Source organism: Echiichthys vipera (assembly GCF_963691815.1).
Source record: "Echiichthys vipera genome assembly, chromosome: 10".
NCBI classification, from domain to species: domain Eukaryota; kingdom Metazoa; phylum Chordata; class Actinopteri; order Perciformes; family Trachinidae; genus Echiichthys; species Echiichthys vipera.
The window spans coordinates 7,004,404-7,026,479 of NC_139835.1; the positions used below are offsets into that span (position 1 = coordinate 7,004,404).

At 43.2% G+C, this 22,076-nt stretch overlaps 1 protein-coding gene across 1 annotated transcript; it reads left to right on the forward strand.

Annotated features, from left to right (window-relative positions):
• The first annotated feature begins 10,554 nt into the window (after positions 1–10,554).
• igfbp5b (insulin-like growth factor binding protein 5b) lies at positions 10,555–21,616 on the forward strand. Its single transcript, XM_083921865.1, has 4 exons — positions 10,555–11,231; positions 20,104–20,318; positions 20,535–20,654; positions 21,453–21,616. Exons 1-4 carry the CDS (start codon positions 10,898–10,900, stop codon positions 21,585–21,587), a joined length of 804 nt encoding a protein of 267 aa, XP_083777991.1. The 5' UTR covers positions 10,555–10,897; the 3' UTR covers positions 21,588–21,616.
• Positions 21,617–22,076: the final 460 nt, after the last annotated feature.

Sequence of the window (22,076 nt, forward strand, 5' to 3'; positions counted from 1 at the left end):
GTCTGGTGATTGTTGTGTTTGGTGCTCTTAATCCTGGAGCACATACCCTGAGCTTCTAGTATCACTGCAGATGGGTTTACTATTTAAATCCTGGTGCATTTGGCACCAATGCACAGCGGCCTGGTTTTAAACAGCCTGTAATAAAACAGCAACCGTAGTGGACCATCACAGTTTGACACACAGGGCTATCCAGTGCATTAACAAGTAACGTCAAGGAGTCCTGACAAAGCCTCTATATGTGCCAAGTTGAGATATGAAAGGGTTGGTCACCACAAGTTTATACATAAATTTGTATTTCAACTTGACCAGGACAGCCACTGTCATCAAAGAGTACAGGTGTGTGCATGTATGAGACAGAGATGGAACAGTACCGGCCACTGGGACTTCTCCTGAGCAAACAGCAATGTTTAATCCATTTAAGAAAAGCAACATTGAACAGGGAAACATTAAAAAGAGCAGTAGATGTGAACTCAAAGGTCAGTAATTAGAAGTATAACCACAGTCCCTGAAGTCTCTAATGTGATATGTATCTTAAATAATGTGTCATATTTACTCAGTGTGTATTGAAACCCTGAAAGTTCATCATGCCTTAATTATTGCATGAGATAGAAGATGTTCAACTACGTATTTGATCCTTCAGACACAGGATCTAATGGGTATGTTCTGCCTGTATAAACACTGCTTGGATCTGCTTACACAGGATCAAAATCTTCGCCAATCCCATCAGACTCACATAACATACTTGCCTCTTCCTCTCTCTCACTTTCTGTCATCACTGTGTTTCTGTTGTCACTTTTATGGCGAGCATCTTGTTGTGTAAATAACTGTTTAACACCCTCATTTCATTCTTAAAGCCAAGGTACGCCTCACTGTTTCCTCCTGCAGATGTGACGCGTTTACCTCGTATTGACAATATTTAACTGGCCACACGAATAAAGAAATGCAAAAACTCATCGTCCTTCTTTACAAAAACAATAAACCACTTGAGGTATATGGTTCCAGCATACATTCTTCTTTTTTTCTTTTCAACAGTGTGGCTCTGCGCTGCCAGAGGCTTCCTTGTAAGCTGGTTTTGAAAATGAATGCCTTTATGTTTTGGTTTGGACCCGCTGAATAATTTACTATGTAATTACATACTCTGCAAAAGCCTCTGTGTCCACTCGGGCCCATTTGGGATACTCTGTAGCATTGCAGTCACAACCAGAGCCTTGACCAAATCAAAACTCAAACCCACTCTCTAATCAAAAAAACTGGAGAACGCACATCCAGAGGCAAAGTTTTATGTTTGCAGTTTGCTAAATACCCTTACACCAACAATTGGGGTGTAATTTCTTCTTTTTTTTTCATTTGAGGCACAGCAAAACAGCTCTCGGGTGAGACGCAGTCTGCGCAGTTCTTTTGCAAAACATGTCCCGTCATTACAGTTGGCAGGGGTTTGCTGGGAGAAATGACAACATGCTGCAGAAAAGTTATCACTGTGGCTGATGGGAAGCACCCGATAATTTAGGAAAGGGACAAACTGCTGTCAACAATATGGTCAGTGTCGCACAGGTTGCATGCATGACTGAGACCAAAAAAAAACGACTGGTCAGGTAGCAGAAAAGATATTTCAGAGACTGAGCAGTAAGAGAAACTTCACAATATTCAGTGTTAGACTGAATCCTAAACAATGGGCAAGAAGTCTTTAGTAATCTCCTGCCTCAAGCTGGTGTGCATATCAGCAGTGGTTGAGAACCTGCAGCTGGCAGGCTCTTGCTAAGGTCTCATATATTCTGTATCCTCTGTGCCCCATGCACGGATCACTGCCACAAATGATGTGCTAAATTTGTCCCTGGGGCAGTACCCTCTAAGGTACAGCTGTTGTACCCTTGAAATTGACTTGGGAACATATACTTTTTGGTCCTCAAAAAGGTACACATAGTGGCCTAGGGGGTACTTTAGTGTAGATTGTGCACAGATTGTACACTGGGAAACTGAAATTTTCTCCTACTTCATCAAAGCACAGCTATGAAATGGTAAATGAACTACATTTATATAGCGCTTCTATCCAAGGAGCTTTAGCCTCTCATTCACCCATTCACACACCCATGGCAGTAAGCTACCATGAAAGGTGCTGGCCAACCATTGGGAGCAATTTGGGGTTCAGTGTATTGCCCAAGGATACTTTGACATGTGTACAGGAGGAGCCAGGGTTTGAACCGCTGACCCTGCAATCAGTGGACAATCCGCTCTTCCTCCTGAGCCATAGCCACCACATCAACTGTCTGTACAACTGCCATTGCACTTCGACATTTTACGTTTTACATTACAGCTGCAACATTATGAATGGATGCATTGAGACAACACCTGTCCCATACATCTATGTCCTAGCTGGCATCACCCCTCAACCCTCCCATTTCAGCTGATTTGCTATCTCTTAAAACGAGCAAAGAACGCAAGAGCCTGACACCAAGCAACACATGCAGCCCTTCCACAGGGGCTGACATCTAAAACCATTTTTTTGCAGACGGTCCTGCCCTCTAGATGACCGAACCAGAAGCAAGGGCCAACACCTGGAAAGATGCATGGAAAAAGAATATGACACCCGAGTGGCTGGACAGAGGAATTACATCCATTAAATGTCTTGCCAGCAACCTGGAAGTCTCTAAATAGACTGCGCGTGGAGCAGGGAAGGTGCAAAGCACAACCGACGGCATGTGCAGCAACCAGTGCAGACCATGTCCACCTGCTGAGATGTACTGTAGCCCAGAACACCTGGCAGAATGAGATTTGAGATTGCTATGGACATTTAAAATATAACAGGTTGTGGAATGAGCTGGGTTTCACTCACTGACTTTGCTTGTGAAATGTGGGTGTGTGGTTGATTTATCAGTCAACCTGTGTGGACCAACCACCATATCAATTGTAAAATAGAGTGCTGAATTTGAACAGGATGAGCAGATCGATCATATGACCAGGTAATAAAAGACAATAGTATAGTAGTAATATATGTACATATACAGTATATAGGCCTACTGTGGTCTTGCTGACAGACGCGAGGCGGCGGTCATTGGCGGCTGCAACCGGAAGTGCCTGAGAGTGGTGCCTGCAAGGGAAGGGAGGGACGCCCAAGATGATATCATTTTATCACTATATCTCATCATCTAAGCTGGCCAAGTAAACGTTAAAGGTTATTATACGTATATCATGGTCATTTTCAGATTCATGTTTCTATTTTGGGTTTCTATTAAAACATGTTTGCATGAAACATATTATTTTCCTCATACCGTCTTTCTGATTTTACCTGTATTCACCCTCTGTCTGAAATGCTCTGTTTTAGCCACTGTCCCTTTAAGACCGCCCTCCTGAAAAAAGCCCAGTCTGCTCTGATTGATCAGCTAACCTGGTCTTTTGCAACTGCGCTCTTGATGTCTCTGCACCTTCATTGCAGCCGGGTAATAACTAACTTCACTGTAGCAGCACTTTCACAAGTGTACAGAAGTCCTGATGACTAGTTTAAAGGCAGTTTCTGAATACAGGCTTTTTGAATTTCTCTACGGATTGAATTTTTTCACGATTTAACAATATACGGTATAAAAACCTGCTTTATAATCAAAGAATACATGGAAATTTAACTTTTTAAAATATTGGACGTTTAAAGTTAGGCCTATGAATGATGTAATACAAATTACTGTCAGAGTCCTACTAAGGTCCGGCTCTGCCAGCTTGTCCCCTACCATCCAAAATGACATTCATACGCAAAGGTTGGCACATACCTGGGCTGCCTGGTTTTAAAGTATTTTGCATAGAAATGTTACTGTACCATGCGGCAGCTGGTACTGAAGAAGGCCATCTTGGCATGGCCTGGATAGAAGTTGTAGGCACTAGCTTAAGACCCAAAAAGGAAAGACAGGAAACTTGTTTTCTTTTTCTCTAGACTGCAGACATTTTATCACATTCATTAGACATTTTTATATAAATGCATTAATGCAGGTGACTGCTTGTTCTCATTTTCCGCCCTGACATTTGCTGTTAGCTATTCTAATAAAACAGCTCTGTTACATAGTAGAATGAACTAGAGTTCATGTGTGCTCAGTTTTGATATTTTTTGTTTACCTCTTAGCTTCAGTTTAGCACTTCTCAAATACAGATGATTAATGAGGACATTTTGTTTCACTGTATGTGTGTGTGTGTGTGTGTGTGTGTGTGTGTGTGTGTGTGTGTGTGTGTGTGTGTGTGTGTGTGTGTGTGTGCATTGAGTTTGTGTTTGTGTATTTTGCATTCCATGGTCTCTTGAAATGTTGCCAGTAGGAATTTCATTGCATTTATAGCGGAGGAATTCTTATGTTGATCTTAGTGTGAGACATTATGGATAAGAGTGTTCGCTAAATACCTAAAATGACAAATTGATGACATTGTTTGGGAGTGTTTAACGAATACGTGAAGAGTACTTGATGTCAAAATTCAAATATTTGTAAGTATGATTAGTCACTTTTGACCCACCCCGCCACCTCCAGGCACTCACACATTCACATGTACACACATTAACAAAAAGACATTTCTTTTGTCAGGTTGATTGCAAGCAGAGAAGTGAGGAGAGAAATGTAGCATTAAAGGGATAGTTCAGATTTTTGTGTGTGTGGTTGTATGAGGTATTTATCCATAGTCCGCGTATTATCTACAGTAGATGATTATTGGCATGCTGCCAGTTTGGAGAAGCAGAGAAGAGGACAAATATAGACGCTAATGTACTGTATACGCTATATACAATATATATATATATATACACACACACACGGTGTATGAAATACCAAGATCACCCAATAACACAGACTACCTAACCTGTATCAGTAGACGAGGAACTAATGCTATCATTGGAGTCCGATGTCTTTAAAGAGAGCAACAGCTTCAGTTCCCCCCGTGTAAAATTGCCTGATGGAAAGGTAAACCCTATGAAAATATTCTTAATATAATGTTGACTGATATCCTTTTTTTAAGGTGTCCATTATACGTTTAGTAGCTGCCCGTGTCCACAGCAATACATTTCTTAGCTTCCCTGTCTGTCCTACTCTGCCTCTCCAAATTGGGGGCGTGCCGACCGTCATCTACTGTAGGTTATACATTGACTATGCATAAATACCTCATATAACCCTACTTCAAAAAAATCCAAACTATCCCTTGCAGTAATTCATCTGTGGTGCTGAAAGAGTGAAACAGCAGGGAAGAGAAACCACAAATACATCACCTTTTAACAAAACCGAGCGTTAGCCATTTCAAGCTGAAGGTTTGGCCAGGGACCAGGCCACAAAGCAGAACCACCCCATGATGCTCAAACACCTCACATCGCTCTCTTTGGTTCCATGCACAATTTTGAATGGGCTTTGTTTTGGAAATGCTTTAGGCCAACCATACATTAATAGACTATAAAAAGACTACCACTTGTGTAAGGTTTTACACTTAACAGCCAGCTTATCTCCATCTGCGCAGTTTCCATCGCAGCGCTCAGATAAGCCTTGGCACCGTCTCACGTTGCAGGATCATGCAGATCTTCTCATGGACACATCGAGGTGATCCCACGTTAATGGAAACCCGCAGGGCGCCCGCTCATCACCACAAAGTTCACCGTGTTGTTGACAATGCCTCTATAGCAACACTGTCAACTGTGGGGAGATGCAATCCAAGCGGGAGCAAGTTGAATATTTCTCACCAGTTGGTCAGTTAAAAGCTGTGTGAATGCCTCCAAATGGCCAGGAGGAGATTGAGTTTTTTGTCTTTCAGAAGTGAGTTTTTGATTGCTCTCATTGAGCCAACACACATACAGCTAAAACCACTTTTCTTCTCAGTCATTTACTAAAATAAGTTATTGTCCAGTGATGTGGTTCTCCAGTGTTTCAAGGCTGATACTGATATCACTGTTTTCGTGTTGAAGCTGTCAATAGCTCATATTTTGCAGTGATATTCAATATGGTTCATCAAACTTTAACCATGGTCATGCCCCAAAAAGTCAATATTTTTATTCTTGACAGCGAATAAAACACTCAAACAGCATTTGTACCATAATACGATATTAAAGCGTTCCAGTAAAACCCAAATAAATGAAATTATTTTAGGTTTTGGAGCTCCTTGCAGGAGAGAGAGCCACTGCTTTTACACAGAATAAACCAACCTCCATTATCTCTCTAAATCGATTCCTTCCTTCCTTTCTTTCTGTCTTTCTTACTTTCTACTCTGCACACTCACATTTACACGTTCTCATGTCTTTCCCATACTTCAATGCACATTATTGACTTTGCAGACAGAGTTGAATTCCACAGTTTAAAGGACAGAATGCACAGTGCCAACAGGTTCATTCCTGGAGCCTTGCTGTCTGGTCTCAACAGATATACACAAAAACACCTTTCTGTGTGTCCTTGGAAATGGGACTGTTTGTGTGCCCTAGAGTGTTTGTGTATCACGCACTCCTCTTGTGTTTAATGTAGAGTGACGACTTCACAAAGTGGAGCAAGAAAAATTACAAGCTACATTCTCTGGCGTTCGTTATTTTCCATCTATGGGGGAATGCAAGGACATAAAACACAAATACACCTGCCCACGCAAACATATGCGTACAATTCACAGCACATTGGAACATAACACAAACTCTTTCACACATACTTCACGTTGCAGTTAAACACACATATGCACACAGTAAGAACATCCTACATGTGCACAGGTTTCGGGGCACGTATGAGGGCTCAGCATGTTTGGCAGATATTGCTGACATTGTCATAATAAAATCAGTAGTTTATGTGTTCGGTAAGCAATGTGCAAACCATGACTGTTGGTATTTAGTTAAATAAGAAGCAGACGGTGTCGAACAATACTGACTTTATGCAGTATGTACCTTAATTCTGGTTTATTTCAGCCTGGCGTATTTCCCATAAATGTGGCCATTGTGGCTCCGTTGTAGAGATCCAAAGAAACGAGGGCTCCTGCGGCTTTCTAAAAAATTATGATTTTTACATGAATCTTTTCAAATGCTTGATTCTGAGTCTGGCTGGCCTTATTTTTTTCCTGCATGTCCAGAGGAAACCATCATAGCTGAAAAGTAAAGCCTGCTTAAAGCTGCTTATTACCAGAAACAGTTTAGAAGGGAAACGCATGGCATGGTGATGTAGCGGTTAGGTGTGGTCGCCTCACAGCAAGAGGGTTCCTGGTTCGAATCCCTGATGGGGCCCTTCTGTGTGGAGTTAGCATGTTCCCCCCGTGTCTGCGTAAGTTTTCTCCGGGTTCTCCGGCTCTCTCCCACAGTCCAAAGACATGCATGTGTTAAGGTTAATTGATGACTCTAAATTGCCCGTAGGTGTGAGTGTGAATAGGATTCTATCTCTGTTTGTCTCTACGTGCCCTGTGATAGACTGGTGTCCTGTCCAATGCCATTATATAAATATGTAATATTCTATAGATCATTTTATGCGCAGGAAGTAGTGTGCCCCTTACGTAGTGAGGTGGAAAGTTAGGTATATAATTTACTCGTTTGGCTTGTTAGTAGATGCGCCCCTTATAGCCTCAACTGTTATGTTGAGTTCTTTATCAGTGTACTGTCAGCGACATCTCACAGCCTTTTCTTTCCTACAAAAATTCAGTGACATTGATTATTACTTTCCATGCATATCATGGTGTATATCGTTAGTTACTGTAAACTTTTAATCTCCAGTCCCTGTACATATTCTGTGGGTCCATTGTCCCCGTTCATTTCCTGTGGTACGGATGGAGTGGGGCATTGAAGAGCTTTTATCCTCTTTTGGGATGCCGGACTTGGACAACAGCAGCTGAAAATGCCAGTACTTGAGTGGAAGGACTCTGGGGAATTGCAGTTCCAGGTGACGAGTCCTCTGGCATTTTCTGTGTTTTTACCATCGCCAAAGGAAGTCATCAAGAATTTGCACTTTGATGAACATGAAGCTTTTTCCTTGAAGACAGAATGGTGCATGGATAGATGGAGGGTGGATTGAGGGGGGAACAGATCTTTGAGGAATAAAAATCTGCATCGAGCAAAGAACACTGTCTCCCCTCAATGACAAAAACATGTATAATATTGTACATCCTTAACTTGAACTGGGAGCATATTTTCCGTGTAATTTGTCATCCTCTCTCTTCATCCATCGTCTCATGTCAAGCTAAGATTTGGTGGATGCAGCATTAATCCACACTGCTTTACCATCTTAATCCTGTTCATTATCGCTGCTCGGGTTTGGCCAAAGTAGCTCAGATTTATGTCTTAGTTTACTCTTGCTGGGTTTTCGCCGCTCCTGTTGGTTTTGGAGGGAACACTGACTCACCGCAGTCTAGAGCTGGCTGGTGAGAAGTTTAACCATCACAGCTCACTCTTTGCAGTTTCTGCGGCTGCTGGATTAATTTGCGACCTCTCTTTTTTTGTTGTTTTTCTTCTCAGGAGCTGTCCCTTTGTGTCCAGCCCTGAAAAAAATGTCAGTGCGCTCCAGATGTTTCTGGTTGAATGCAAAAGATGGGAAGTGATAGCATGGATGGAGGCATGCATTGGAAACCAGAGGAAAAGCCATGGAAAGAAAGAAAAAAAGACAGTCCAGATATGTAAACGGCGGTTATGGAACCCTTCGACATCCTCTGTAAACCAAGTTTTAAACAATCATGGCTGAATTGAACTAAAGGAAACACTAAACATGTGCCATACTAATGTTGTGGTGAAAACAAATCTAATTTCTGTGAGCTCTCCCAAAGTAAATACAATGTGAATTTAATGTCATGTAAGTGAGATTATGTAATTATCCAGTCACTAATTCCATGGAGAACATTTTTGGTACAAAATAAACACTTTGGTAGCTCTATTTTTAGATTCAAATGTACCAATACAACAACAACATAGACTCCAGTACTATATTTTGCTATTAAAGCTAAGATGGTGTATTCATCTACCAGTTAGTGTGTGTGATTTCTTAAGTACATGCAGAGGACGTGAGTCAGCTCCTCTGCAGAGTTTATCATTGTTAACAGTGCCTTCTAGTGGTCGACTACAAAATGATTCTGCTTAAATCACCTCTGTGGATCCTCAGCCAGCAAATGCAGAGTAAAGTTTTAAAAAAAGATCATTTAGGAAATGACTGTGACCGTTTATCAAGCAGTGAGTGGATATGAGAAGGACAACCGATACAGCTTTTTTGACACTCCGCTATTACTTAAAGAAGAAAGATCAGCTCTGAAGGCTGCAGAGATGGAAATAACAGCCCCGGCCCGTCTGATTTAGAGTGCATATGTGGTGCAAGCACAGCACACGTTGAAGCAATCAGGCATCATTCTGCATACAGGCTATAAAATAATAGAGCCCAGTTGCACTTAAGTTGTCAGGCCGTTGCCTCAAATCTCAAAGTCTGTGACATCCTCCCCACTTTTTTTCCTCTTTCTTCTCTGCATGACTCTGTATATGTGTGTGTGTGTGTGTGTGTGTGTGTGTGTGTGTGTGTGTGTGTGTGTGTGTGTGTGTGTGTGTGTGTGTGTGTGTGTGTGTGTGTGTGTGAGAGAGTGAAAGTGGACATGTTAGTGGATGTCCCTTCTGGTTACATTTGTAACACAAATGGTGTCCAATGGAAGCAACAGGTGCAGGCTTTAAATATGACTTACAGACTGGAGCAGGTATCCCTGTATGTGTTGTTTAAACACAAAACAGCTCAGCGTGCAAATGCTGTAAATGGGATGAGAACATAAAAAAAGAATTGCAAATCCATGTTCCTGTTCCATCCATTATATAAGTGACTGGTTCAATAATGAACACACATGTGGTGATTTTTTTTCTTCTTCTGGTCCAACCATGAATGCAAAGCAGCACTTGAGACTCCTCCGTACTGCTTTGCTTTACTGAGGATATTCCACCCAACCACCGACAATGAGGCACTTATGAGGGGGTTACCGATGATTTATATTTTTTATGGACACCAAACAATCATGCAATCATTTATTCCCTTCAGAGCAGAATAACACTTTCAGATGTTTTTAAGTCCATGATGAGTTTGAAATCATTTTTTCAATTGTAGAAGTCACAGAACTGATCCAGCGAAGACATTATGTCCGTCTTTCTACATGTTGTAAAGATGTTTTTAATCTTGGACAACTCTAGGAATCTCCAGGAGAACTATCTCAACCACTAAATGGAAGCTTGTCTGACCCAAGTGAGATTGCATGGCTGGATGTGAGTATGTTTGACTTGTTGTTTTGCAGTGTGGTGCACTATAAAGATCAGTGGAGACTGTGAAGCTACAGATCTGCAGACAGTGAAAGCCTGCAGCTCTATGAGGAGTGCTCTGTGCTGAAATGTTTAGATGCGGGTTGCGTTGCTCTCTGCTGTTGCCTCTTGCACCTCGGCATCAGTTCAGCCTTCAGGGTGAAAGAGCGATCCTCTTGCTGCTGGAAGAAGAAAAAAAAAAACGCTTGGCCGCTTGCCAAGCTGTGGAACAAGTGCGCCTCCCTTCCCTGCAGTTTAGCGTATTCATAGTTAGGGGTTTGGGCTCGGCTGTTTTTAAAAAGGCAAGGCAGCTCTCCGCTTGATCAGTCTGCTCAGGAAACTTGGTGGAGAAAGTACTGGAGTCCGAACCGAAGAGGAGAGAAGTTGAGATTGTGCGCATTGCTCCTGCAGAGGACAACATATCGGGGGAGAGCAGCACATCCTTTTTTTTATTTTTTATAAATTGCTCATTTTAACTCTTTTTGCAGGGTGCACGGCGCAAAAGCCTGTCATTAATGTGTTTTCAAACAGATAGCAACACTCTTGGATAAAGACTCTTGGCTTTAGCTTTAAAAATCGGATTATCTGACTGAGGCATTGTGCTCATTAGACCAGTCTACTCCCCCCCCCCCCCCCTCCTCTTCGCATTTGAGGTCTATGCTATAACTGAAGAGAACACCGACAATGTTTCTGAGTTTTTGCCTCTTGGTGACATTTATCTTGGGGCTGTCCGGGTGCTTGGGCTCATACGTGCCGTGCGAGCCTTGTGACCAGAAGGCGCTGTCCATGTGCCCTCCGGTCCCGGTCGGCTGCCAGCTGGTCAAGGAGCCGGGCTGCGGCTGCTGCCTAACATGCGCCCTGTCTGAGGGACAGGCGTGCGGGGTTTACACCGGGACGTGCACCCAGGGCCTCCGCTGCCTGCCGAGGAGCGGGGAGGAGAAACCCCTGCACGCCCTTCTCCACGGCAGGGGAGTGTGCACCAACGAGAAAGGATACAAACCTGTCCACCCGCCTATAGGTAAGACGCACACTGGCCGGCTGACTCAATGCATGCATGCTCGGGGGTTAACGGGGACTTTAGGGATGTGTGCGACTGCTGTTATAAACGGGACCAGGACAGCAGCGGGGTCTCCGCTCCTCTCTGTGGATGCCTGTCCCGTGTTGGGATCCACTGTGTGCTGCTGTGGAATGGCAATGTCTAGCGGGAATAAATAACAGCACAATCGAGTGTCTTGTCATGCTCATTTTTGTGTAGATACAACAACATGATTGATTGATAGATATGTTTTGCCCCACCCACGGAGCCCAGTGGTCCCCTTTCCTCACAGAGAAACCCGATGCTGTAGAGCAGGAGTAGCCGGCACTGCGCTCTGACAGTGCGCTTGTTTGACAGATGGTTTGAGGTGCCATCTGATTAACTTTGATCCACTGCTGCCTTGATTGAACTGTCTGCAGGAGCTTATTCCTCCTCTCGGGTCTTTGTGGGGACAGACATACACCTTGGCTGTCGCAGGCTCAGCATCCAGCTGCACCGACCGACTGCGCTTTATGAACGTCCACAGACACATCCCGAGGTGGACCAACAGTGTGGTTGTGTGTGCGCGGTGCTGGTTAATCCGTTGGGGGAGATGCGCACATGGTGCGTCCCGGCTGATTTGAGCCTCTAGTGCGGGGCAGCGGCTGTCAAATTGCGGTCTAGCAAGAGCGAGGAGCGGCTGTAAAGGATCCAGGCAGTTTCCGATCCTTCCATTTTTAAGGCACCGCGAATCCTTAAACGCATTTCTCTAAGGAGGTTTCACCGCTGATGTTATCGCGACGCACACAGAAAATTGTCTCAACCCGAGTGAAAAACTTTCTGCGCACCGCATGATAGTTTATTTTTATAAGCGATATTAAGAGGAGAAATGTGAGAACCTCTTAAGTGGAGCATATTCTGCAAAGTGCCGCCTTTAATATCCACTGGTGTAACAAGTGTCTGTCAAACCTCATATTTTCCATCCTTACGCCCGAGCGCGTTAAGCTTTTCTGTCTTTCGTTTTTCGTCGTTTTCCAATGTCATTCTTACCTTGAGACGTGAAATCTACCCGGGGGGTGTATATGTATAGTACAATGTAGAATACATGTTAAGGAGTGATGTGCCACTTTGCAAACACTGCGTCTTGTTAAAGCGGAGTTCAGATAGATTTAGGTCTACAGAGTCGGATTACCACTAAATCTGTATGCGTGAGGAACACGGAGAAAAGACAGAAATACGGAGATAGTCAGTCAGACAGACAGAGAGAAAAAGACAGTGGAGCCGATAGCTTTAAATTATTTAAGGTATTTCTTGGTAGCTGAGAGGTTCACTGTCACTCAGAGTTTTAGCAGCTTGTCAACTACTAGATAAGTAGGTGGTAACCACAAAGGGTTTGGCTCCACGCCTCATTCTATAAAATAGGCTGCCACTGGGCTCATTCTGCCTGTTGACAGAGTCATTAGAATATGTGCACCCCATGAGCAGAACACCTCTCCTCTTAATAACAAAACAGCATAGTCTGTTTGTCCAAGAATGCCATGGTTCTGAGAAAAAAAAAAACAGCAAACTTTTTGCAAAGAGTTAATCATAAACTGAAGCAAAGTAAAGGTAGACTCTTAGCTGTGTGTGTGTGTGTGTGTGTGTGTGTGTGTTCGTTCTTCTGTATACTTGGGGAGGGGCTGTGTGGGTGTCTGGTGTGTGTAATTGTTGTGAATGATGACACCTTAGGCAGTTGTCTCACGCACACACAAACGCACACACACAAAACCTGACTTCTTTGTTGGCCCACAGAGGTAATCAGAGCATCTTTTCCTGCCCCTGGCGGTGCATTCATTGCATGGGCGCTCAGTCACAACGCAGTGATTCAGCAGAATGCCTCTGGCGCTCTCTTTCCTCTGAAGGGCCTTCTGTCAAACAGCTCCGCCGATGGGCACTTGTGAGGTGAGCTTCTGGTTTCCTGTGGTGTGGGGTTGCAGCTGTCTGTGTGCTGTACCAGCTGAGCAAGCCAAACACAGGGAGGAGGAGCTCGAGTGTCCGGCAGCCTACTAAATATTGACTGGGGCAGCCAAACAATGGGGGAAAGGAATCTTTGCTATCCTGCAGCCCCCACCACCACCCAGCCCCAACTCCCTTTACTGCTCATGTAAGAAAAAGAGTCCAGGCCATCACTCTGCACAAGGGTTCATGTCCCAGCGGTGCATTCAGTTTGCTCTTGCACTGTGATCCCAGGGGTTGCTTGAATTGTAAGGCATAGGAGGTGGTATATGTGCTGTGGGGGCACTCAGACTTTGTTAGCCCCCTACGGGTGAATCAGACCCTGGAAAGCTTGCCAACAGATATGACTTCATAGCAGCAGGCCCCTCGTGCTTTGAGCTCCTGAAAGGGCCTTATGTTTTAACAGATTGCTCTTTGCCAAGAAACAAAAGATGATTAGGGAGTGGTTCCAAATCCAGAATACTCCACTACACACATGGACAGAAATACTATGCCCCTTATTAGCATAGCAACAGGAAACCTGGTGCCTTAACTGACAACTTTAATAACTTACATTTGTCTTGGATCTTTGCATGTGCAGATGCAGTTTTAACTTGTTGCCAGACAGTTTTGGAGTTGGCGATATTTTTTTTCCACGTCACATTTGTCATTGATATTTACAATCATGAGCGAGTCAAGCAACTGCAGACTTCTGATGCCAGAGAACTTCCCATATGTACGGTTACACTGCCTTGTCAAGTCAAAGCACCGTACAGAATCACTTGTCATCACATACTTTTTAGAAAGCTATTCAACTTTGAGAATCGCCATCTGCTTTTTCCATGCCTGCAGTCTCACTGACACAGCTGCTAATCGGGTCGCAGCTGAGAAACTAAAGCAAGTGGTAAAACGCTGATTCTCTCTGACCGTACACTGCGGCTAATGACAACCAGCCAACGTACTCTGTCTGCTGTGGACGTTGCGTGCTCATGCAGACATGCCACGTTAGATATAGCCTGTGTCACGTGTGGCCCCAGCTGCCTGACAGCTTCATCGTGGGCTCATGCGAAAGGAAAGACCGTATGTGGCTTTCCATCCGTCTCACCTTGAACATCTGAGACAGTACAGTGAAAGCTTAGCATGCTGCAACTGATCTGTTGCAGGTGCTCAGGAGAATTATTTGAAAGGTTGTTTTGTTAAGATATCACACGAGGACGTCAAGAAAAAAAGCATGCAATTGGTGGAAACCGTGATGACGAGAAAATGAAGAGGAGCAGCATTCTTAGATGTGACATCGATACTATTGATGTGGAACAGCTTTTGAGTGCGTAGTATGATCATAGGGACAGTCTGCAGCACTGGAGCTGTTGCTGGCAAGCACACAACCTTTTTGGCACACTTGCCTGATTTCTGCCTGTAAAACTTTACAGTGGTATTTGTACAGCTTATTGGTCACTGACACCTAGCCTGCTGGTGTCAACAGCTGTGAAAGAAATCACTCGCTGTAGTCTTTCAATGCTAGGAGCATGCGTTTCAATAAAGGCAGGATGGCCACATGCTGGGCTTTAAAATGATGTCACATGTGTTTACACCTGACCTGTGTACTGTAATCTCACCTCCAACACCTGGTTTCATGTTGGAGTGGTGCCAGAAATGACCAGAAACAGGCCTCTTGAGTTTCTTAGAAAACAATAGAGGTTAAAGGCACTTCTTGAAAGTGTTGATGTCGTCTCAGAATGTGAGACAGGTGGAGCGTTTGCTGTCTCTTTCCTGGTAGGTAAGCTCATCTTTTCCTCTGAATACTGCTTTCACCTAAATACTACATACCAGTTGAAACTGTGCTATTGTTTGTTCTTTTTTATATGACCTAAAAGCATAAAGATGGAGAGTATTCCCAGTAACAGGTTTGTATGATATCCTACAAAAAGTTATATCTTTATCTATATCTTCCAAAATTTTACATTCTATTTAACACTATGAAATGGCCACCATTAGTGGACCACAATGGTTAGGTTTAGGCAAGAAAAGGGGATGTTAGGGCTGGGCATCAAAACGACTTGGTTAGGATTATAAAAAAGGTGTGGTTTGGCTAAGTTGGACCCATCTACCACCAAAACTCCCCTACCAGGAGTTTTGCGGTCTTATTCAACATCAAATGATTTCTTTCTTTTCTCCAGATGTAATATTTACTGTAATTAATACATATATTAGGAATGAGAACATTTTGCAGGAGATCCGACCACATGTTGCATGGTGGACAGGGTTCAGCAAGTTGACTGACAATTGGCCTTATCTGAATTTGCATAATCATGACTACCTCAACATTATGCAAGCGATGTCCATCCATCGCAACGCATCAGGCTCACAAATTCCGATCAAACAGTCAAGATTCAGTGAGATTCTGTTACTGTAGTGCCTATTTCTCGCCTCAAATATTATCAGAAATAAATTTTCAGTGTATCATTTAGCTGTAAAATGAGAACATTTGTGACCCGGCCACCATGTTGAAAACAGTCGAGGACAACCAAGACTGTTCCTGGATTTGGTCCATCTCCAACAGACCTAAACAATTTTTTTCCCTTATAAGGTATATGTATAATGGTACATAAACAGGCAGATTGCTCATTCATGAATGTTGAATTGAATTACTGCAAAACCCACATTAATGAATCAGTGTCAAATTTCGCCAGCTAGTGTGATGTTTCTTCTTAATACTGCTCAGAGATCAGCTTTGTACAGTACATCCAGGAGTGCTCGCCAAAATAGCTGCCAGTGGGGAGCTAGAACACCGTCACACCCAGCAAATGTGTTGTGGTGATGGTGACCCAAAAAGAGGTTGCGTTTGTCCGTGCGGCTTGTCGAAACCCAAAATCTGATGTCGAATGCCACCTCAGACCAAAATTCGGAATGTACATTAGAAGAGCAGTGCGCCTCCCTCTGATAATGTGCTTTGCACATGACATGGTGCACCATGTACTTGCACTGCATCAACAGGTCAGAAAGTTTGCTTACCCACACCAGCATTTCCCTCTTGGAATGTCTTTGCATCCTCTCATAAGTCCTGTTTTGTGATTTATAATCCTTGAATTGTTCTTGTTGCTATTTATACCATGCATTCAGAAAAGCAGGAAACTTTTTGATTGCGATGAACATATTCTGTGTGCACAATACCATGGGAAGAGTTATTTCCTGCATTTTTCAGAAGCCGACTGAGACCACGCACATGGTCGAACAACAGAAATTCCAAGGACAGAACAGGACATGAGGGTCGAAACATAACATCGGCAAAACATTTCATAAATCCGTGTTTTTATGCCGCTCCACCTGGTTTGAAATTGAGCCTTTTCCAGTCACCAATCTCTCTTGTAACCAGGCTTTGTGCACTGTCTTGTGCAGAGGTTGTTTCTTAAGTCCCTTTACCAAAATGCACCCATGTGTAATGTTTTACTCCTTGTCATTTTATCTGCAAATTATTTTGCTACCTAAGAGTTTTAGCAAGTTTAGAACACCTCTGTTTCTCATATTCCTTTAGTCATCAGGACCTAACTTGCAGGACCTGCTGCACACAGTGACATGCACAACCCCTCTGGTTTGTTCACACCTCCCTTTCTGCTCTAGAAACTGCAGGGTTATCAGGCCATGGCCTTGCCTTCAAATATTAAGTAGTGGAGGCAGACGGATGGTTTACTAACTGCTTTGTATGGCACAAGCCCTCAGGCTTTTTTACCAATTATAAATTACAAATTATTATGAAAAAGCCTTCAAGATCCAGAGGAGAGAAAAATCCAAAGACTGGGTAGCTTATCTTTCATGCTTGGATTGTTGCCCGTAAGAAACTTGGGATATTCATGAAGCATAATTGTGTGCAGATGTTAATTTTTAAACAGAGAAGTATCAGGTGCACCTCCTTTGGCTTCTCTGCTCCTCTTGTCCTAATGAAATCTTTAGCTTGAGCAGAGAGAGAGAGAGAGAGAGAGAGAGATAGCAGCACAGCTATGGGCTCAGCTGAATTGAAGAGCTGCACATGACTTGGCTCACTTGGCTCCCGTCCAGTGTCTTGGCTGACTTTCAGGAGTTAAACACAGACCCTCTAAGCCTCCTTTACAAGCTGGGTACCCTGAGCATGGAAAAACTGAGTTTTTGTGGCTGCGCCGAAGAGCCCACTTCAGAAAAGATTAATTTGGTGATTTTGTGAGAGGAGGAGAAAAGAAGTCAGACACCATTGTCTTCACAAAGGCATTTAAAAAAAATGCAGAATGAAAGCCTTTCTCTTCTAAATTTCAAACAACATCCTCTTAAGGGACGTTTTCTCAAAGTAACTGACTTGTAAGGTGGATATAATCGATGTGCCACGGCTCAGACCTTTCTTAGTCTGGCCGTTTATATGCTCAAATGAGATTACACATGAAACAAGAATGCACGTTAAAAAAACACAGCCCTTATTTTTTGACTGCATTATTTCATTGCCAAATATGTGGCATTTTAATCAAGCTCCCTGACAAAATTATTGGACTGTACAGCAGAAATGAAGTCTTTCCACAGAGCCCACATGCACGGTGTACATATGAATTCTTGTTTGACGTATTTATTTATAGCGAGTAATAGTCTGTGTGGGGAGACACAAGGACATATCTAAACACAAACCAAGGCCTGCCAAGTCATGAGTTGGGAGATTAATTTCAAAGAGATGGCAATGCAGTGCAGAAGCCAAAGACCCAATTCTGGTAATCACCCTGCCCACCCCCACCCCCAGCCCCTCTCCCAGAGTCTCCAGACACTCATGCTGTGTCAGGCTCTTTGAACATCAGTTTCTCAGAGCTTGGGACCTTGTTACGTCTCAGTGCCTTTCCTACAGTGGCTGTGTACGAACAGGCCAGTCAACGAACTTGTTAAATGAATATTTTCCAGCTTATTCCCTCTTGTCTGTGATACAAGTATGAAAGTTGATTTGTCTTTCGGCAGCAGTTGGCCTATAGTCCGCAGCCAACATTCCTCTCTGGTTCAGTGAGTCTGGCCCTGTGCACCACGGCGGGTTTCCTTGTCAGTTAAATATAACCAGGGTCATCCACTGGCACCAGCACCTTGGCCAGTTGGGGCCTGGCAAAGTCCCCACAATAACTCTGTACTTATGGTACAGCTAAGCCAAGGGGTGGGGGGTGGCTGGGGGTTCTTTCTGTGGCCTCAAAGAACCTCTGGCTGGGGGTCCAGGCTTAAGAGGCTGAGCCCCAAACATAGGAGAGGAGAGGAGGGGGGGTTGGGGGGGGGCTAGGTTAAGGATAAAGGACCTCAACCTGTGAACATCCTATCAAGAGACTATAGTGCCCCCTTGGGGAGCTGAAATTACACCTAAGAAGCGCATAAAATGTGACAGAAATGTACAAGCATTTATACTAGTCCACAGAGCAACTGGATTTTCCTCAGCTTGACATTTGAGTCAGTTTCATGTGGGACACGTCGCTGTAAAGTTACAACACCCGTAGGCCTTAGTCCCTGTTGAAGTTTAGCAGTCCAGATAACGTGTAAGCAAATTTTCCAGGCACTGCGTGTAGGCAGCCATGCAACATGTGATGAAGTTTTCCAAAGTTGTAGAGGTCTGTATGCTCACAAATATGTGCTGCCTGATGTCTGTGTATCTGTTCTCATGTGTGACCTCAGCTAACCTTAAGACCAACATGTCTCACTGATACAAGACATTCCTTGTTTTCATGGATGCACATCAGCTCTTACTGGCATTACATGGAGGGAGGTTTTAGCATGACTGCTCTATAGCTGTTATAAGTAGAGGGGAAGGGGGTTGGGAGGTGGAGTTGATGGGAGTTTAAACTTCTGTGTTGTTTTAGCAATTCATCAGCTGTTGATCAGAGCTCCAGCCGCCCCTCCTTTATAAACAAATGGCAAGCAACAGTTGGCTGCAAAAACCCTGGGAAAAGCACCTGGTTTTATGTGGGAAACAACAAGCTGCAGAACTTTACATGTATGATTTATGCAGATAACAAATCACTTTTTCCCTCCAGTGACTATAAAAATTGTTATATAAATCATATCTACATTTTACTGGTTTCTCATAAATACTTGATTATGGGTCTATAACGACTGTTAGAGCAGACATTACCCTTTACAGAGATATTACATTCCTGAATTTTATGTTCTTGTTCAAATGGAAATTTGAAGACTAGTTTCATCATGAAATATTAAATAAACAAACATGGGAAACTCCACACATAAGAAGCAGTGCAGTGCAAAACAGCTCCATTTTCTGAGACTTTTAAACACAGATTTGAGGATTTTTACAGCGGGTTTGGTGTTAACCATTTGTTACCCAAGGGCAATTAGTCTTCGTCTTTTAAATAACTATTTACAGAAAATGGAAGCAAGCCTCAGTCTTGCATTTTCCATTGTCTTTTATCATACAGTCCTTTGCTAACCCTAGACACAAGAATTATTTCCAGACCATTCTGAATGTCATATACTGTATGAGCTAGGGCTGTGAAAATTCTTCAAAAGTTGCGTTTAGCAGTATTATATATGAACACTGAATCAAATGACTGAGTCTATCAACAATTTGGCACTTCCCCTCAGTTCTACAGAGCATTTTAGGATCTTTCAACTCATGGACAACTTCATTGTTTAGTATCAGTCATACAGTTTTCATCAGTATATAGTATATTTCCCTCAGGAGTTGGTGGAGACTAAAACACAACTAAAAGGAGAGTGAATATTGGAATGAACATTTCCTGATGGGCAGATCCAGGACACCAAATAAAGGCTAATGTCTGATGAATGTGTTAAAAGGCAATGGTTCTTTTCTGTCTAAGAACATGTTCTTAATACGGTGATAAGCAACTCTATTGTATGGATAAAAGTGACATTGATTAACCACATTTTATTTGCTCCTTTGCAGATCGTGAGTCTCGAGAACATGAGGACACCATTACCGCAGAGATTACAGAGGAGCTTCAGCCAGCTAAAGTGCCACTCCTTCCCAAAGACATTGTGAACAGTAAAAAAGTTCACGCACTGCGCAAGGAGCAGAAGAGGAAGCTTGGCAAGCAGCGCTCTATGGGCTCCCCCATGGACTACTCCCCTCTGCCAATTGACAAGCATGAGCCTGAATTTGTAAGTTTGCAATGTTAGTTGGCGCCTGTGTCATTTTTTAAAGTCACTTAGTGAAGAATTAGAAAATGTATGACTTTGGTGACGCCTAGTGGTAGTATCTAGCAATGCAAGCTACACCATCATTATATATGAATACACTTTTAATTTGAGTTTTGAAATAAGTGAGGGTGCATCCCTTTACACAGCCATGTAACCCTGTGCTGTCTTTTCCCAAAGGGTCCATGCAGGAGAAAGCTGGATGGGATCATTCAGGGAATGAAGGACACTTCTCGTGTGATGGCTCTGTCTTTGTATCTTCCCAACTGTGACAGAAAGGGATTTTTCAAGCGCAAGCAGGTAGGTTTGCTTTTGAAAAGCCTTGCACTTAGCACAAATGCTGTGTATCCACTGTATGGTACAGCTCTGCTCGACTCAACTTCCTTTTTCCCTTTTTGTACCAGTACTTTTTTCTTTTTTGTTTTCCACTACGGATAGTACCCCTTAAGTGTAGGCAGGATTTTTTAGCTGATTGCCATAGTGAAACCCTGACATCATCTTCAACTCGACACTCTTTAACTGAGTACAGAGCAGTAGCATGCAATGAAAAAGCAGCATCAGAAAGCCTCCAAATATTTTTTAACATCGCATTGATGACTTGCATTTAGACTCTCTTTTCCTCCGACATTCGATGTACTGTACCTTTAAGTTCACAGCACCCTAAAAAAAGCAACATTTTCTTTGACATCCCTTCATTTCTGTGACTTTGCTTGCTTTGGGTTAAATGTAACTCTGCAAGAATCTTTCATTACAATAAACTTTGATTATTGACCTGTTAGTGACAAGCTAATAAGTTTGTTAGCTGACAGTTAGCAAACACGCTAAGCTAGTTTTAAGAGCATTTTAAGGTTGTGACTGACAAGCGCAAACATGTCTCTGGCTGGCCCATCGTATGAATCGCCACCTTGCCAGCTACAACAGTTAACCAACCCTTTGAATAGTTACTATATCACCAAGCTACAAGCTGATTTTGCAAAGATGTGCAAATAAAATTTAGCTGTGCAACTCTCTGGTGTCACGAGGCCTTTACCCTCACCACCTTTTCTAACCCTTGTACCTGTTTTCATCAAAACTACCATTTTGTTTTCCGGCCCACAGTGCAAGCCATCCCGCGGCCGCAAACGAGGCATCTGCTGGTGTGTGGACAAGTACGGCGTTCAGCTCCCTGGCACAGACTACAGTGGAGGGGACATTCAATGTAAAGACCTGGAAAGCAGCAACAACAACGAGTGAAAAGGGGAGGACCACCCTTGACCCCCCAGCCCCCCCCCCCCACCCCTAACCACCACGTGACCCAGGGCCCACGCCTCCTCTCTGAATCACATCTGTATGCTCCGCCTCCGTTCACTTCAAGATTCTTGTTTTTTCAAATTGAAAAAAAAGGAAGAAAAAATCCAAACGAAAGAACAGGCTGAAAAAAGACACCTGTATTCTTTTTCTTTTCTTTTCTGTTGTTGACCAAGCACTCATCTCTGAATGAGGGGAAAGTCCCAGAAGATTTACCAGATCCCTTGACTATTGCTCATGGGACCCCTTGTATGAGGCGGGTCCCCTGGCAGGCGATCCATGAAAATATATGCACACTATGGATATATTTTTATAGAAGCTGGGGGTTTCAATACAACACTTTGTATGATGTAAATTTAACACAAAATCATTGTGAAGAAAAACAAAAATATCAGGCACATTGATTGAAAACAGATCAGTTTGAGGCTGTGATGC

Excerpts from the sequence above, each read along its gene's own strand:
- igfbp5b (XM_083921865.1), top strand. The coding sequence starts at position 10,898 with ATGTTTCTGAGTTTTTGCCTCTTGGTGACATTTATCTTGGGGCTGTCC. Across the intron at positions 11,232-20,103 it reads ACCTGTCCACCCGCCTATAG|ATCGTGAGTCTCGAGAACAT; the intron begins GTAAGACGCACA and ends GCTCCTTTGCAG. Across the intron at positions 20,319-20,534 it reads ACAAGCATGAGCCTGAATTT|GGTCCATGCAGGAGAAAGCT; the intron begins GTAAGTTTGCAA and ends CTTTTCCCAAAG.